The sequence below is a fragment of the Geospiza fortis genome, unplaced genomic scaffold (genome assembly GCF_000277835.1).
Source record: "Geospiza fortis unplaced genomic scaffold, GeoFor_1.0 scaffold186, whole genome shotgun sequence".
Classification (NCBI taxonomy): domain Eukaryota; kingdom Metazoa; phylum Chordata; class Aves; order Passeriformes; family Thraupidae; genus Geospiza; species Geospiza fortis.
The window spans coordinates 2498844-2518042 of NW_005054331.1; the positions used below are offsets into that span (position 1 = coordinate 2498844).

The following is a 19199-nucleotide window of genomic DNA, read 5'->3' on the forward strand; positions in this document are numbered from 1 at the left end:
ATTAAGGGAAGAATTAGGAAATGGTTAAATACCATTTCTCATTCAATTTTCTTTTCTTTGGGGTGTTTTACATGCACTTCTTTCTTCTTTTTCTGTGTAACAATGCCTGGGTGCTATTCTACAGGGATTCCCACCCTGATGTGTTCAGAAAGCACCAGATTTACACTTCATTCTGCAATGAAAATTCTAGCCAACTTGTAACAAATTTTACTGTCAATCCTTCCTGTACATGGGTAAAAGAACAGCAACATTTATGAATTTCAAAATGAAAAAAAATAAAAGAGGGAAATATTTCTGTTGTTTTCTCAATCTTGCCTTTTGTTTTAGTCCCAGGTTTCTTTGTGAATTTGTGTTTTGATTTTGAACATCTGGAACTGGCATTGTGCCGACTAAATGGTTTGGTTTGAATTGGTTTGGGTTTTTTTTCAGAGGTGATAGTTTCTGCTTTTGCTATAGAAACTAGCAAAGTTTCTGTTTCAGTGTTTAATAGTCTAGTAGTTGAAAAGAAAACAGTACCCATGGGATGATCTGTACTTGCAAGCAAGCCACTTACAGCTCTCAGTTACTAATACATTTATTTTAGTGTGTTCCAAGATGCTGACAATATTTGGACTATTTAGTCCTGGGTGGAACATACTACCATGTCTTCACCATGTGTAGCTGCGTTTTACTCACCACCTGTGGTTTCTGAGAGATTTCACTGTTCTTTTGACAATACTGAAACATTAGTTTGCACGTTTTCATAGTGCCATGATTCCCATACTGCAAACTTCATAAGGCATCGATTTATTGGCCAACGCAAGTGTAGTGGCACATGTTAAATTATGTGTACAAAATATTGAAATGTCAAAGTAGAGAAAACAGTTTATTTAACCCTACAATAATTTTTTATAATGATAGAATAGCTTAGATTGTCTTGTCCTAATCTGTTTTTATTTTTTCATTTTATAAAAGAAAGAAACATAGTTGTCAATGATATGGACAAAAGGACACTATTTGATATGTTTTATTTTCTACAGTCTGGTTAAAAATAGCATGCAAGTAATTGAATAAAAATATTTGTATATATGATTTATTTTGAAATAACAATTATACAAGCAATGAATAAAAATCTTCCATGACAGTTAAATGAAAGTATGACAAAAAGAAGAGTAAACAATTCTTTAACCTGAATATTTTTTCCTTGTTATCTTTCATGTGTTCCATTAATATAACAATGTCATAGACTCTGAACACATATTTTCACAAATTTTAAATTGTTTGTATATTGTTAAATCACTTTTTCCTTTGCTGTGGGTAACAATATATAAAAGGCATGATGATTAGGAAAGTTGGACAGGAATCTTGTATGGACACAGGCCAGCCCTTACTGCTCACTATAACTCAGTGATTCCCACCTAACTTCCCTGTGAGTCTGGAACTTTCTGGCACGTATTGCATGCATGAATATAGATTTTTATGAAGTTGAATCTTTTAAATCAACTCATTTAGCCAGATAAAGACATATTTTGCATCAGATTTAGTAATTCTTGTGCTTTCTAAATAGAACGATTTGTAAAAATATGCACACATTTCCTTAAGTTTGCCAAGTCCTTGCTAAATATTCACAAACAGAATGGATAATATGCAGATTGACACTTGCTTTAAGGCATACCCTAATTTTAAAGCACTACCATGGTGTGTTATTCCTGCAGCAAGTGCCCCTGGAGGGGAGCTGGATGGTGCCAGGTGTGTCACTCCAGTGAGATCTCAGCGGCCACCCGCAGGCAGTTGTACATCTCCTGCGGCAGGTCAGCCCGCGTGAGGTTGTTTCCATCCAGGCGCAGATGTGTGATCTTGGAGTAGGTCGTTGGCCCAACCACCTTACAGAAGCTGCTCAGTGGGAACTCTGGAGCAAAGAGAACAGAAAAAAGAGGAAAACATGAATAATTAGGATAAATTCGACAAAACCATTATATTTCTCCTTTGTTTTTTTTTGGATTTCAGTTGAAAATTGTGACTTTAATTCATTATACTATTTTCAATATTTTCCATTTACACTGATGTAAACCCCTGTAAATTTATTGGAACCTGAGGGACTTGTGTTGGGAGAGGTTCTTTCTGTTAGTTGTGAGAGGTTCAGAATTTCAAGACTGAGTTTTTCAAGTGCCATTTTCTTCCAGTACAAGTTTGACATTTAGACTTCAAATTTTATATAGAGGTCTAATCTGACATTTAGATAAAGGGAAAAACCACTCTTAAAAAAACTAGAGATGCAAAGAGAGAAATCAGTCAGTTTGTGTACATTACAATGAAAGGGTAAAACTGTTTTATAAGATATTGAAGGAAATAAAAAGTTTCTGGAGAAATTGAAATCATGATACAGCTTTACCCTAAAGAACAGGCAGTCCAATGGGTGTCTGTGCATTTTGTATGTATTTTACATGTGCCATTTTGATTTATATGTTTCAGAATGAAATTTGGGTCTAGGGTTGGAGAAGAGTTGTACACTTAAACTGTGCTTTTGAACCTTTTCACATCAGAATTAGGTGAGTATGAATGCAAAAATTACTGATAAAATATATATATTTATTGTAATTTATATATCATTTATATATGGTCTCTATTCAGTTGGGGGATTATTTTGTTCACGTAACACCAGATAGACCTTGAACGGAAATTTCTCTTGTGTCCCATGATCACTATTAACTGTAAGGTAGAAATTACATTAATTACTGAGGTTCTCTGCTCAGTATGAAGAGCACACACCCACCCATATTATAGACCTCTTTCATGCAGAGAAGATCTATCCTCAGGAGAGAATACAGGTGAATAAATCTGATGTCCCCTGCATACCACATTGTGTAATTTTGCAAAGAGGGTCTTCATTCACTGTTTCCTTTAAGTCAGACAGAGGATTAGTCTATTGAAAAGCTCTATAAGTACTAAAGAAACAGTCTGAGAGACTTGTTCTTTTTCAGAACACTGACTTTGGATGAATTCACACAGAAAATACTTTAAAAGGTTAAAGGGACTCCTTCAATGAACCCATGCATCTTGTAATTTCTGAGACATCAAGTTAGTATTGTCAAAATCAAATGCCATTTGAGTTACCTTTCATAGGCCACCTTATGTATCTTTTCTACATGGCTACTTAACTCATTTAAGAAAGTACTATCAAATTGTAATACTAAAGAAAGTGGAGGAAGTACCTTTCATACCTTCTCATAAAAATTTGGATTAACATTCTTCTAATTGGATTCTTCCAGGACATGCTTTACAATAATTTTCTATCACTAGTGAAACATTGCTTTTGTATGCTAAGTATAAATGTACAGGCAGCTCTTTAGAGCATAAGAGCTTAGGTAATATTTTGGACAGAGATATGATGTTAAGAGTGGGTAAAGACTCAAGTACCATCAACAAAATAAATTGTTTTGAGTAGGAGTTAAGGAAATATAATTTAAAAGTCATATCTTGATCACCAATTTGATTAAAGCAAATCAAAGACATTTCCTAAATTTTGTGTAGAGTGCAGCCTTCTTTTGGAAGTATGAGAGGTGAATGACATCCTTTGGGCAGTCCATGTTTTAATACAGTAAAATTTTAAGACTTCAGACCAATTCTGATACCCTTCTGGTTCAGAATGTACCAGCAGAAGCAAACTAATAATTCTTGTTCATCAAGATCATATGATCAGAGAGATTTTTATAGGATAATGTCTGGGTGGAATTTTGCTGAATGAAAACATAAATTCCTGAGATTTTAACTCATTTTCTTGGGCTATAGGCTATGTCATTGAGTATTTAGTTCCAATTTTCTTCAGATAACTTGGATTTATTTTGTAAAATTTAAAATAAACATGAATTATAATATCAATTTTTTCCATCTTGTTGTCATTCAGGAATGACATAATAAGTACATTTTTGCTGATTACAAACATTTAAAAACTTTATAATTTTAAATTTTAGGGTTTTTTTCATATTGTTACTTTTGAGCACAACATTTGGTTGCAGAAGAAGATATGCTTATGGTTAACTACTCAAAGAACATAAATTTCATACATGTAAATCACAAAATTTAGCTGTGATAACAAAACTCTGATCTGTGCTGACTAAAACAACTTGGGAAGTGGATGGAGATCTTGGCCTCACAGAAGTCAAATGAACTCACTCCTGGACCTCAGTGGGATTTTGTTCCAATATTTGGTCCATACCTTTTAAATGTGGGTATCAATTTTTTATACTCTTCATATAATTTTCAGTTGTTAAAAACATATTAAAAAATGTTTCATTTTAATTGCAGTCTCTACTAGCAGAAGACCAGTGGTTATTGTGAGTGCACTTGATGAGCTGTTACCTGTATGATCTGTATGGGGAATTGCAATCCTTTAGACTGGAGTTCTGTGGCATCAAATATCTCTGTAGTTTACTTCCTCTTTTGTTACACTTATTAATGCTGCAGGTGAAAAAATGTCTTCCTGAATTTATAAAATTCAGGTTCAGAGCTAGGGTAGCTGGAATTTTGTCCCACATATTTTCCCAACACAGAATTCTTGCATAAGCCAGACACTGAGAGAATAAGAAGTATTGGATGAAAATTGGATTTTCATCTAAGAGTACAGTGGGCAATCCTAACAGGATCTGAAGTTCCATAGCCACTATTGTTGGTCTGTTGTCCACTAATCACATGTGAAACATTTTTAGATAGGCCATGTTAAAAACCTCCTTTGGGAATTGTTGGAGTGAACCAGATAAAAGACCATAAAGCACCTCCACAATTTGATATATAGTCTCTTAATTGTCCTCTGGCACATTTTCATATTTCCCCTTTCATACTCCATTTATGTGGATTAACCCCATTACTTCCTGAGGTTTCATGTGGAAGCAACAATTTCCTCCTTAATCCCTTACAAGTACAGATGATATACGGGGAAGGCCATCTTTGGACCCTCTTCTTGTTTCACTGAAACTCTTTGGTTCTTGGGGGGTTTTTTCCATCCTGCAGAGTTTATTTTTGCCTTGAGGAGTCTGTAACACAAGTCTCTGTGTCTGTGTGTGTGTGTTTGTGTACATTCATGTGTGTGTGTATATAATAATAATGGCATCTTAAAGGCATTTCAGTTTAGAAACTACAGTTTAGGTCTGAGCTATGGAGAAAGTGAAAGCTTTTCTGTCTTCCATTGTCCTGTTCTGGCTTGGAGATCCAATGAGCACCAAGTACAGTAGATAAAAGTGTAGATTTGATGCCTACAATCAATATAATGGATGTGCTTCAATTTATTAGTTAGAAATCAGAGGAGTTACTCTGAATTTGATTTCTCAACAGTTTGCTATCTGCTTCACCCACTGCTTCTTGCAACACAGGGGGAAACAGCACATACTAAGGCAAAGCCAATTCTGCTATATATTTAGATGTGTTTATTCATCAGTTCTTGTTCAAAAAACTCAGAGTCACTCAAATAAGGGCATTTCTCAAACTGATTATTTTTCATGAATGACAATGCACAATGATGTTAGCACAAATTGAAAGATTATACCTTTTGTGCATCTGAGGACAAATTATTACTCCTTAGACAGAAGTCTCTCACAGCATAGGGATGCCATAGGCCATCACGTGGAATGGAAGCTGACCTAATCTACTTTCATAAATCACTGGTAAATCATAACAATTTATTAAACAAAGGAACTCATCATTGATTTGAGGCTTAAATAATCACAGACCAATCAACTCAATTTCCCAAAAGACCAAGCACTCACAGCTGTAGGTCAGGTGTCATGAATGGTGAAATCCAAGGGCTTTGTTTGCCCTATGTTAATGATTATTTTTAATTAATTTTTATACCACATTGTCAGTCAGCATCTTAGGGAACTATATAATATGCCTATAAAATTATATAGCTGAGAAAATTGATTGTTGAAGTCTGCTAGATTTTATGATAAAGAAAAAAAATCAGTAAATCATAATTCTGTTGCATCAGTCCATAGGGTAGTGATGGCAGTGTAGCAGTAGCTGGTGAACATCCACTCCCCACACCAACCCCCTGAAAATGCAGCTTGCCCTGAAAAGCTAAAATTGTTATAGCCCCTGACTCTGACATCCTTTGAGAAGTGAATGGCAGCCAAGCTTGGTACCTGGTTACCTTGCAGAAGGCTCAGATCATCCTAAGTAGGGGAAAGTGCTTATATCTCGTGAAAAGTTAAAAATAATAATTTTTAGCTATTTTAGGAGTGGCAGAGTATCTGGTAGAGTTCCACAGGTTTCTGTATGTGGTGCCTTGGGTGGGAAGCATTAACTCGTTTTCCCTCATCAAAACAAGAAACCAAGATGCTCTAGGAAAAAAAAAAGCCACTGAGAAAAATGAAACAGAGTTAATACAAAACATTTCAAAATATCTTACCCTAAATCTGGTAAGATCTGCACTAAAAATGTTTGGTTTTAAAGGCTACGTCTCCATGGAGTTAGCTATGTATGGGGTAGCTAGCACTGATACTCTTAATCCTTGATGGATACAAGCAGGCAAACAGAAGGGAGGATTTAATGGCTTACTTTATATCAACAAGCAAGATGATGTAAATCCTCCTGAAGAACCACAGTCATATTTGGAATATCTCCCTCTCCATCAGGGACTACCGCTGATAGAGGCACAGCTGGGGAACTTCTGGCATGGTGGTGAGGCCTCTCCAGCTCTGCAGCACCTCCTTGTCAACCCAGGAAGGGGACAGCCTTGTGAAAGCCCTGTCTCTGCAGAAACCTTCATGGTCTCGTGCAAGGTGTGGCATTTCTTGACTTCACAAGGAACATTTTTCACATTATAAGTGAATGGAGACAAATTTGCCACCTGATCATGTGATGAGCAGAACTGGAATGAAAAGAAAAACAGGGGCAGCTCTCTGGATTTCAAGAGAGGTTTGGAGGAATACTGCATGAGGCAAGGGAGGGAAGAAACAAATGCAGTTACTCTGATGTATCCTTTTCCACTACATCTTGTGCCTGCTCTCTTATGAATTTGTTGTTTTCTCCCTTTCTCCTGCCTCCAGCACTTGGATTACCAGCTCCTGTAAGGTTACTATAGTCATATCCTCACCTGACATCTCTCTTTTTTGTTAACTTAAGAATTCTGAACATCTTTTTGCACTGATCAAACTTTTCATTTTTCTCCTGAATTGTACAAGACAACTTCTTGGTTCTATGTAGTTACTCCAATTTACAAAAGATGGGAGTTTGAGGAAAAAATCCACTTCAGCATGAAAGCAGAAATTTCTCATTTTAAGGATATATTGAGTGGCGATTCAGTAAATATCTGTCTTTTAACATGAATGTGGACAACTGTTAGGTAAATGTCAGTGTGCTAACAGTCTAAACAGTACTATTTTTTCAGATTGGTTCATGTGTTATTTCAGATACTTGAATTGGCCATCAGTATCTAGTCTATCTAGTGGTAAACATTAACGGATGTGTGCAAATTTAACTTACTGTTAATTTTGTTGACTTGGAGGTAGAAGTTTTCCAGGTTCTCACTGACAATTGGAATACTCTTCAGCTGATTGAAGGAGAGATCCAACTCAACTAGTGATGTGATGTTGAAGACATTACCTGGTATTCCAGAATCTGTTAATTTATTGTGGGATAAACGTAAATATTGAAGGGCTTTAAAACCTTGGAAGTACTCATCAGGAACATTGGAAATCTGGTTATTATCAAAATACAGCATGAGCAGGGAGTGAGGCAGTCCTGTTGGTAGCTTTGTAAGTTGATTGAAGCTTAAGTCAAGATACAAAAGTGAATTCAGGCCTTTAAAAGCCCCAGAAATAGAATCTGCTTTCAGCTGGTTGTTCTGGAGGTGAATGACAGTCAGATTCATCAGCCCCTCAAATGCGCCAGGATTGACTTTTGTGATCTTGTTGTGACTCAGTTGCAGGTCATCTAGAGTTTTGGGAAGTGGTCCAACAGCTTCAGTCAAATTGTTGTAGTTAATGTGAAGTTTCTTCAGGTTCTTTAGTTTAGAGAAGACTCTTCCCTTAATTTTTGAATTTTCCAAATGGTTGTGATCCAGGATCAGCCACTGTAGGTCTGTTACATTGTCAAATGTGTTCTCTTCAATTCCCTCAATCATATTGTTTCGGAGATAAAGATATTTTATTCCACTTGGTACAATTGGAATGGTTTTCAGCTTAAGATTGTCACAATACATTGCAGTAGGGTAGCTTAAAGGACAATTACATTCTGGGGCACAGACTGCTGCAGATGGCCCAAAAGGATCATAGCCATAATCATCTCCAGGACCGTAGTCATACTGGCAAAAAATGCCACTAATCAACAGCAGAAAGACAGCTAGGGAGTTTAGAGTCATCTTTCTAATGTGTCCTGTTCCTGCATAATGAAAGAGAATAAACAGGATATAACTTTAGTTTTTTATCTCTCTCAGCAATATTTGAAATTTTACCACATAAAGATTATATTTAAAAACTAATTATGGTTCCTATTTAAAGTTATTAATTAAGAGAAAAATATATTGGGTTGTTAGTATTACATTGTTAATACTATATTACTGCTCATCTTGTATAATCTTCCTTTGCAATGCAAAATTTCTGGCCATTTCGCTGTTGTAAGTAAAATTTTTTATATCTTTCTGCATTCATTGGTTAAGTCACAAGAAAGATGATGAAGTACAAGGTTTTTAAACTTGCCACAGAAGTTTTCAGTTTTGCTGAAAGCCATGTTCAGAGACAGTTCCACCATTTAAATTCTACCAAGCATTTGTAATGTGCTGATTTTTTTCATTTCCAAACATGTGGCTATTTGACTTCAGTTTGAAAGAGACAGGGAAGTTAAAACTGAGGGTAATGCTGTCATGCATGGTGGGTTGTTAAGATGTATGTAGTTTGAGAGTTCTTTTTCTCATGGATTATATTCTGTGAAGCATGGTCCACTAAGTTTCATAGTCACCTAAAGAGCAAACTAATAGGAATATAAAGCATATTATCTTTAACATGCCAAACAACCAGTATTGCATATGTGTGCAGTGGATCTGAAATGATTGAATCTGAGAGTGGACCTGAAGTGATTGAATTTCAGATAGTGAAAATGTCCTTGCAAATTCTCTATACAACAAAGGTGTTCAATTAATTCTAAATTAATTGAACAATAAAACACTGGCTTTACATAGTTAGTTTTTCAGTTCACATACAGCAAAAGGACATTCGGTGTCCTTGGAGGTGTTTGTGATTTAGTGTACATAGGGTCACTTTACTCTTTAAGGCCATAGTTTTCTCATCAGGTACTCCACAAGATGTCAATTAATCTGTGAAGACTAGTATCTTGTTTATACCTCTAACTGGCTAGATAGATGTCCTGCTGGAAAAGTAGCAATAAAGTCAGTGAGCTTTGATATTCTCTAGTAAAAGACAAGGCTCCAACTACTCAACTACTGTTCAGAGACTGAGAGGATTAAGAAAATCCTTAAAACCTTTTTTTTTCTCAAGGAATTTCAGAAAGTATGTGAAGCCTGTAAACAGACCACAAGGCATTGATCTCAGATCTGGGCAATTTTCCAGCAGAGTAAGTTAGTCTTGCTATTGGAATTGTTACACAGAGGACTTAATGTTAAAGTACAGGGCCATAGCAACAAAATTTTCCCTAATTCTAAATGTCTTTCCTTCTATTGACTTCTTAAAAGCCATACTATATTCTAGTGAGATAACAATCTCATTTAAAACGTCTCTAGGCAGGGCCTATTGATGTCATGTAGTACAGCACAAAGAATTTTTTAAAAATGTTATGTTACCTCTACTCAATAACCCATAAAGTCCCACTGCTAGATATTAAATTGCTGTCCCCCAGAAAAGGAATCTGATTACATATCATCTCCATGGTGTTGGTCCCACCACATTTATCCAATTACAAACCCTAGGATAATCATTGAAATATTAGTTGTCAGTGTAATTTTCTTTGCCTGTCTTTCATTACTTCATGACAACATGCAACATGAACATGAGCTCGACCTTCAGTCCCCTGCTGGTATAAATAAGTACAGCTCATATGAAAGCAAAGATTGCAGCAACACAATTCATCTCAAAATCCAGTCCTATTTAGGTACTAAATATTAAAGAAAGGAAATCAAGTACTTCTGTAGTCAAAGTACAAAAAGAGGGTAATGAACTCCTTGAACTACACTCTTTGGCCTTATGGTGACATTTTTTACACATCTCCTTAATTTTATAGTTTTAAAATAACATAGACCTTTTAAATTCAAATTCTTTTTTTTTCTGGTTTCAAATTATATTTGTAATGCTAAGTTTCATTATTGATATCATAGTCTTACAGTCCTTTAAATAAAAATTTTACTGCTCTGCAGGACCCTTCAAGTAACTAAAAATGTTAGATGGCAAGTGTTTTGAATTAATTTATCAAAACATTTGAGCATTTATGTGACAATTCTATAGTTCAGGGGCATATGAGCCTGCGTGCACCATAAAATTGCAAAGTAAATAGGAAATTTATTTAACTTGTTTTATTAATGCATTTCTCATTCAGGTATCTGAATGTCTTACTGTCAGAAGTGTAAAAGGTTAATAGATCATGCTTGTTTGTTGCACTGAACTGCATGAATCCAAAATACAAAATCAAAAAACATTTTTACATTTTTATATTACAACATAAACATGTTTTAATTAAATACCTGTGCCTGTTCTAAGCAGTTGTGTTGCAAAATACCTGTGAAAATATTTGTGAAGTTGCTCAGGCAACTTGCCAAAACACACTAAATGATAAATCCATAATTTTGGGAAAATGCTTCCGACATTAATGTAGAAATACTATTCAAATTATGTTTGACCGTGTCTATATTTCCCTAATCATTAATGTATTATGCAACAAAATAAATATAAAATTAACAGTCAATCAACCTTAATTCTGTAGCTTAACTTCTTACACAGTTTGCAAAAGACCATATTTTTTAAGTTTCACTAGTATATTTAAAATGTGCTTTAAAATTAATTAGAAATTTAAAAATATCTAGTGTTTCCCTCTCACTGTTTATGTGATTAATTATTTAAATATCAGGATACATTGTCTTTTTGTAGAATGGAGCAAAATGATTTAGCAAATGGGGTTTACAAAGCTCTCATTAATATTATGAATGAAAAAGTAAACAGTGAGTACTCTTACACACTTCTTTGTACTGTATGTCAAAACTTATTCCAGTGTAGAACAAAACAGACTGTGAAAAATTGCACCACTGATGTACAAAACATGCAAAGCTGTTTTAGGGAAACTGAGAAAGTGAATCGACAGTGAAACTGTTGATTTGTGCTCAATTTACAAATTGGCAAACTTATCCTGTCATGTTTTCATGTTCCCATTGCAGCTACATTTAAATAGCTGAACATTACGCTTAAAGCATGCAGCAGCACTTACCTTACTGCCTTCAAGCTGCTTTCCTTAATTCCCAGAGCAGATGCAATAAGAGGCTGTATCGACCAATATATGCTCTAAACAGTGTCAGGAGGTAAAAGTCTGCCAGATCCTCTGTGTTACAAGAGGGAAAAAAAAAAGCCCTAGTCACGCTGCTCTCTGAAGCTGCTATGTCATCATGGTGATCTTGTGGTGTGGCATGTACAAAAATGCAGCTCTCTAATGAAGTGCAGGTGGACACCATATTTTGTACAAGGACAACCCATCTGTTCCTCCTGTGGGATCAGAGAATGATATTTCACAAACCTGAGAAAGTTAAAAAGCCACGGGTTTATACAAGATTTTTTTTGTATTTCAGAGGGAAAACTTGTTATATTGTAAAAGAAATTGCAAACAGGCTTTTGTTTTCCAACTTATTTTATACTGCTAGACATGAGCTAACACATAGCACTCAGACCTCAATGCTGCTGTTCTTCTTCAGCCAAGTGACTCATTCATTTTTCTGCCTTTTTCTTTAACTGTCTTATGACCACAGTAAAATATCCTTAATGAAAACTTTAGCCTAAGGATCAGATTCAAAACTATCTTTGAATCATACCCTTTTCCACATTACATACTGAGTTCAAAGATTACATATTGAAGTTCAAAGACTCTTCTGCAAATCATAGGAATTGATTTGGTCTGGAGATTTTCTTTGGTAGTTGAATGTATGTTTGTTTAATAAAAACACATCCCAGGAATGGGTTTTGAGCAGTTACTGTAAACTCACTCCATACATTCGTTCATTTTGCACTTACAGTTTTCTCCTGCTTTTCAGAATCTGGAACTACTCAGCTTTATGTTGTCTGTTTTTTATTCCATGGATATAGTTCAAGAATGCATCTTAAGGCTTGGATGAGATGTTACTTTCACCAGGCAATGTCGAAAAAAATTACATTAAGAAAGTAACAGTTTAAAGTGGATCTTAATGCTCCCATGAGAACCTTCTCTTATCTCTAAATGGAGGATGACTTCCTTTTTATGAGAAACATATTTTTTTGATAGATTTGGGTAGGGAAAAATGTCAAATGTGCTGATAGAAAGCACGCACAAGCCATTTTAAAGTATCTTGTGTGTTTAATTGCACTGTAATTGTTGGGGTAGAAATTCAGGGATTTTGTCCATTTTCAACTTACTATCTTTATGAAAAGTTGTAGCACAGAATGTGTCTGGACTAGAGAACCCTATCAGTTTCCTGAAGAGAAGCCTAGATATGAGCTTCTCCCAAAATTTGCTGCTGATGCATCTCAGTCTTCACAGCAGTGAAGGGAGCCAGGAAAAGCCAGTGCCCTTCACCAAGAACAGGAAAGACAACCAACACTTCCAGACCTTTGTGCTTCTGCAATGCCCCAATTAGCAAACAATTTGCTCAACACAGAGTGCCAAGTGCCAGTGCAGCCCACAGGGAGGGAGCGCTATGCTTTTGATGTTCTGACATCATGCCTGCCTCCCTGGTGTGGGAGAACGATTTACACTCTGGGAAACACGTTGGTGACAGATTGTTACTGCATTACTGCTTGCATGGTGCCAATAAGTGAATGTGCAGCAGTGGGATTACAATTGTGAATTAATCTAAGTGAAAAACTGCATGGTATCAGCACGAGAAATGTAGAAGTGGACAAAGCTGCTGTTGTTCTGCATGTAGACAAATGGAGACCAGATGGAGTTTCTCATGCACAGAATGATATTTATCTGAAAACTACTTCATTAACTTTAGTTGACCAAGGAAACCTCAACTGTGACTTGACTGCAAATGTAGCAACAAACAGCTCTCAGCAAGAGATCAGTTGGAATAAAAAAGTATTTTTCAAGCAGAAAGAGATAACCTTTAAGGCAATATCAAGGTTATAGCAACATATAGGTGAGCATGGAGCATAATATTTGTAAAGACAATTTTAAAAATCACTGGAAAGGCATTAATTGTGCTTTCTCTGGCTATAAATTTGTTTTGATGGACAAGCCAAATAGGATGAATTAATGTATATTTTGAACCCTCAGTAATAGGTGTAGTTTTGCATTTGCAGTACAAATAGAATTAAACATTGGCTGCAAGTACAGGATAATCCAGGCTTAATATGCTTTTGGCACAGTTGTATTTATGAACCAGTTTTTCTATACATCAAGTACACATCCTTTTTCTCATTCTGATAACAGAAATACAAAACATGCATATCTTTTTAGCTTACAAATCTTATTAAGCAAACTGATGATATTTTGAAATTAACATATGGTAAAATCTTGGGTCACATAAAGTTCATCTGAGACTTGTTCATTCATATAGTTCCTGTTTTGCTGACTGTTTTAAATTAGCTATGGAAATTGCACAGTCAAGATGAAGAATCACGTGCCTTCTGAGGTTAAGATAAAAAACAATAAGATTTTCCTCTCTTTTTAATAAGATTTTTCTCCAATCTGTTATTTAATACTGCCCTTTGGCATATTTTTTATGCTTTTCCTAATCTTACAGTTGTAACTCATGAAGCTGTCACCTCATAAACCTGTTTGGGAGAGCAGGTAGGTGCTACTATCCAGCAAATGAAGGTATTGCTTCTTCTGCAACAGAGAGTGGGACTGTGGTGGGGTGATTTCTTTGTTCCTGGTCCTATTTTATGTTGTGTGCAGGGGTTCTTTTGGTAGGTCTCAGAAGCTGTTAAACAGTATGTGAATGAAGTCTAGCTAATTTCTAAGGAATACACAAAATAATATGCAAATTCACCTATGTCATCTAAGTTGCAAACTGGTTGTAAGTATGCTTCACACTGATGATGTCAGGACATATTAGTATTTCATGTTTACAACTACTGTAGTCCAGTTTTTCTGCAATTTTTTTTTCTTTTGTACCTTAATAATTCATCTTTCTTTGATGGGAAATATGATCAAAACGTGTTATAATCTTTCTTTATCTTGTGATATATGAATAGAAATATTTTTTATGTGATACAAAGCTCCTTTTTGTTTTTTTTTTTTTTTATTTTATTCATATTTTAATAGCTGGAGATGGCCAAGTCTAATGGCTTGTAATGAAAGAATCTGAAAGCACAGCTCACTGCAAGTCAGTTTACACTGGCTGAGATCTAGCGGTCAAATATTCTTGAGTTACAGTGTCACCATTTTGTTTCTACACTCATCAGTGGTATCCTCTCTGCTTTTACTCTCTTGTAAAACTGCTTTCTTTATAGCTTCTATGCACTTCTGCATAAATGGAAGAGCCTCCCAATCTATTTGGATTTAATATCCTTTTCTCCAAAAGACTGAGGTTAATGAAAATTAATAGATACTATCTAAACCAACTGCTGCTTTGTTTTCATGTCAAACCTGTGCACACATCTGGTGCACAGAGCAAAGAGAATTGGCTGCCCAATATCAGGAGCAGTGTGTTTCTGCCATGGGAACACATAGCTCCAGAAAAATTCATCATGGAACTTTTCACACTGTCATATGAAGTGAACAATGAGGTTTCTCCTCTGGTCACTCAGAATTTAAACTAAATATTACTCTCAAGATGAAAGGAAGGTTAGCTCATTTTATTTGGCTACCTGCAGCAGGGGTTAAGAAACCTCCATCAAGGGAACAGGCTTCCATGGGCACCATGCAGCAAGCCACTTAATTATAAAGAGGCAACATAGTGTTTATACATGATGTTTTCTATGTCTCTAAACAGTTAATATACAGCCTGTTAGCCTATATAGAGAGAAAAAACAAAAATATGATATTGGCACAAATCTCCAAGAATAATTAGTTAAGTATTTCTGTAAAGTTCTGCAGCATTTTGAAAATATTACTGAAGGCTGACTCATATTTAATGAGTTCCACTACAAACAATTCAGTTCCAGGTTCTGGAGGCTGTAGGTGCTTATTTTTTCATCTGAAAACTTCCATTCCTCCTAATTGAAATTTTATTTTTTCAGTCTCTACACTGGACTTACATGTTAAATGGAAAGTGTTAGACCACATACTATAAGCATTACAAAATTTGTGGTGATCCAAATCCTTCTTTTCCTTTCTCCTAAAAAGGAAATGCCAGCTATGGAAACTTACAAAAATGGTAACAGTGTTACAACCTATTAGCAGACCGCAACAGATATTTTAGTTGAGCACAAATCTTTGTTTTTGTCCTTCTGAAAGACTGCTCACTGTTTTGCTTCAAACTTGACAGTGTCGGTATTCTTGTACTGTTATCCTCCTCTCTGTTGCTTTTCAGACTCTTTTTGATTAGATTCAAATGGTCAACAGCAAAATTTCTTTGAGTTGATCCAAAGTCTGATCAAAGCTTTTTTTTGATGAGGGCTAAACATGAAGGCAAGAGTCTGTTTTTAAACCAGACTCTTTAATATATCCTGTATGTTTTGTCATAGGATTTAAAATCTGCTGATCCATGTATAAAAGAAAATTAGGTGGCCTTGGAGCATGAGACAATTCAAATGATTCCTAATGTCAAGAATCCAAGAGTATCTCAAGGAGATGTTATATTTGTGAGTAAATTGTGGTTACAGGTAAAAAATATAGCAGCATCTCTGTATTTCTGTATTGTAAACAGTATAGATAATTTATGGAAAAGGAAGAGTTGGACTTGGCCAACTTGGTTAGTTGACCATCTATTATTTGTATATGCTAATGTTGTACCAACATAGACCTGCTTTAAAAATCATTGGGTACTAAACACCTTCCCAGAATCTAAGCATTATCAATCTCTGTTTGCATTCAGATCACTACAGATTAAGGTCAGAAGGGATGTTAAATCATCTGGATTCTGCTGTACAATGAGAATACAGTGTTTGGCCTTCTGCTAGTTTATGTAACCCTGGACTTAAACAGATCCACTAAGTCATAAATCATCTTTGCCATGATGGTAGGACAGTTTTAGGAGCCATTTAACATGCAGCTTTTAAAAACACTGCCCATTGTCATTTCTAAAATGAAGCACCTTGGACAAATATACTGCAACGACAGAAGATGCTTTTACAAAAATTAAAACCTTATCAGCAAGTAAAGTTTGATAGATATCTATCATATCATTGGCTACCTATTAGTATCTATTTTGACATTAGCTGTCACTTAGTTCATTACCCCCTGAATGGTGTATGAGATTTTTGCATTATTTTCCCTAGGACTGGTGGCAGATTAATAGCCTTGAGGTAGAGACAGCTTTTGCCTATTTAAAATACATGAACAGTAACACCACATCAGTGTGCTGGTATTCCCAGGTTCATGACTGTGAATGAACCAAACAACTCTTACAAGTCTTCCTGAGATGTTTAAGTACAAACTATTGGGACAACCAAATCTAAAAGTATTTCTCACTATCAAATATTTTTGTTGGTTTTTTTTTCCTTTAGAAAGAACAAGATATAATAAAAATGCATCAGTCTGAAAAAGCAGATCCACTCCTTTCCAAATGCAGCAAACAATGATTATTTTTTATTCATATTCTATTGCTAACCATTGGCCTGCGTCTTTTTAGTTGTACTAAAGATAGATATATCTACTATATATATGTATAGTAGGAGTATAATATGTACTATTATAGATAACATTACTAGAATTTCTTTTCCTCATCAAATCTCCATCTTCTTCCAGCTATCTTCTGCCATGCTATCTGTGGATCTGTCACTGACAAATTCAATGCAAATGATTTATTTTTTCATTATTAATAATATGTACAGGGACACACTTAATCTTAACCTTTCTTTTTTTTTTCTTTATGTCTCATCATTTTTCTCCTTTCTTCTTACATTTTACTTATCAAGTGAAATAAAGCAAGTTATGGTTAAACCTGGCCTTTTTTGGGTATTATATCAAGAAACAAGAGGTATATGAAGAGGCATTTTTATTTTTCTTACAATTTTTTCCTTCCAGACAAATTTGTTCTTGCTTTTCCTGTTTGGAGACATAGACCTCCTCTGACAGAGCTGGCTGGAAACATGTTTTTGGCCATATTAAATGGTCAGCTTTGGCAACCACAGATTCCAATCCAGTGATTTAATTGTCTTTATTTTTATCAGGAGATCCAGAGTGGATTAACCTCATGCTGTATGAAATGCCTTTTGTCTTAGGAATTGTGCAGTGTCGAGAAACTCTACAAATGCTTTACTACATGGCCACATGGCACTGCTGAAAGCATCTCACAAAATCAAGTTTCCCATTTGAAAACTTACTTTTTTTTTAAGTTACTCCACCTTGTATCTCACAAGATTGCTTCCACTTCTCTGCAAGATGCAATCTATCTATTATTATAAACAGTGTCATGTATGTGATGTATCTGACATTTTGGTCCTGAGAGACAGCAAACACAGGTGTCTACATGTGTGATAAGAGTCTAGGCACTGCTCAAGATCAGTGGGGATGTAATAAACAGTTGTGGGGCCTGGGGGGTGATTCAATTGTCCAACACAGACACTATAACAGAACTCACTTACCTCAAGGTAGGCATCCAGAGTTATTTGAGAGGCTCTCAGGTGTCCACCTTTATAGATTATGGAAGAGGACTTTAACTTTTCAAAGGGTAGCTGATGGCAAAGCAAAAAACTTCCCATTGCTTAATAGCAAGACATCTGCATTTAGGCAGTTGCCTGTGGTCAAGGGGTTTCAGTGAGGTAGTGCAAAAACATCTAACTGCTCTCTGACATGGCCTGGGCTGCACAGCACAGCCAAGGGGGTCTGGCTACTGTCACTCGGGGTTCTGAGGGGAGCTCTCCTGTCCTGAAGTAGCAGCAGGATGCCAGGCACATATAAGCAATCCAGAATGATATTAGACCCTTATCTTTTGGAAACTAAATTGTGCCCTTGGAGCTCCAGTCCAGGAAATAATCAGTCTCCTAAGTAATAGCCTCGCTTTGTGTAAACTGTCTGAAGAGTACTCTCCAACCATTCTGTCCACAGTCTTCTCTTAGCTGTGTATTCAGCAGAATATCTGCAATGAAATGTCACAAAAATAGAGCCAAGCAAAATGGGATGTATGAGACTGGAAGCAGCCATGACCCACAGGTATTTTCCATTTTCTTACCACCTCTAAAAATCACAATAGTAAAAAAAGCTAAAATAAGCAATTCTCTGAAGGGTCAAATAAAACTTAGAAGAAAGTTCTCTTATTCCATTAGACCATCACCTGAGGCCTCACTGATCAGTTTTCTTTTTTTCAGTCAAGAAAAGCTTTTCATATATAACTGTATAAGTTGTATACATTGGAAAGGAGAGAAACTACTAAAGACATTTTGTGTCACAGGTGTTCATAAACTTATTTTGAATGGACACAAATGTGCTTAAGGTCTAAGCTGATCTCATCCAAGTCAAGCATGGCCCAGCTGCACTTTTTCCCTCATCCTGCAAGGTTTTAAGGAGGATACAGCATTCGCCAACTAAACTTGTTCACCTCCCATAGATTTCAGACCTCTACTTAGACTAACCCTTTTTTCTTCATCTTGTATTTTGTCAGACTTCAGCAAGCACCTAGTTATTGTATTTGGATAATTCAGTGTCTGTAAATTTTTATGTGTGTGTCTGTTTGTTAAATGGTAAACTGAATTGGACCAAAACTGGAATCAACATCTGGCCCTGTAGCTTCCCAGTAGACCTTTTAATGCTTCCATAATATTTTAATTTTTATATATATATATATTATATATAAATACATAAGTGCATTATGCTACAAAACAGAACAGCATTTTGAAAGATGCTGCATCTTTTGGAATAGTGATAGAAAGCTAACTCAGAGGGAATGCCTTCCCTTCTCTCTTCTCAACTGGGTTGGAATGTCTTCTGCATTGTAG

General features: G+C 35.7%; 1 protein-coding gene across 1 annotated transcript; it reads right to left on the bottom strand.

Moving 5' to 3' along the window:
* Positions 1–852: 852 nt before the first annotated feature.
* LUM (lumican) lies at positions 853–11585 on the bottom strand. The gene is made up of 3 exons (XM_005421593.2): positions 11398–11585; positions 7456–8352; positions 853–1888 (listed from the first exon to the last, which is right to left on the bottom strand). The coding sequence occupies exons 2-3, from the start codon at positions 8330–8332 to the stop codon at positions 1734–1736; spliced, it is 1032 nt and encodes a 343-aa protein (XP_005421650.1). The 5' UTR covers positions 8333–8352; positions 11398–11585; the 3' UTR covers positions 853–1733.
* Between the last annotated feature and the right edge of the window lie 7614 nt (positions 11586–19199).

Coding starts and splice junctions, on each gene's coding strand:
- LUM (XM_005421593.2), bottom strand. CDS start 8,332: ATGACTCTAAACTCCCTAGCTGTCTTTCTGCTGTTGATTAGTGGCATT. Junction 1,889..7,455: donor CCAAGTCAACAAAATTAACA/GTAAGTTAAATT, acceptor TCTTTGCTCCAG/AGTTCCCACTGAGCAGCTTC.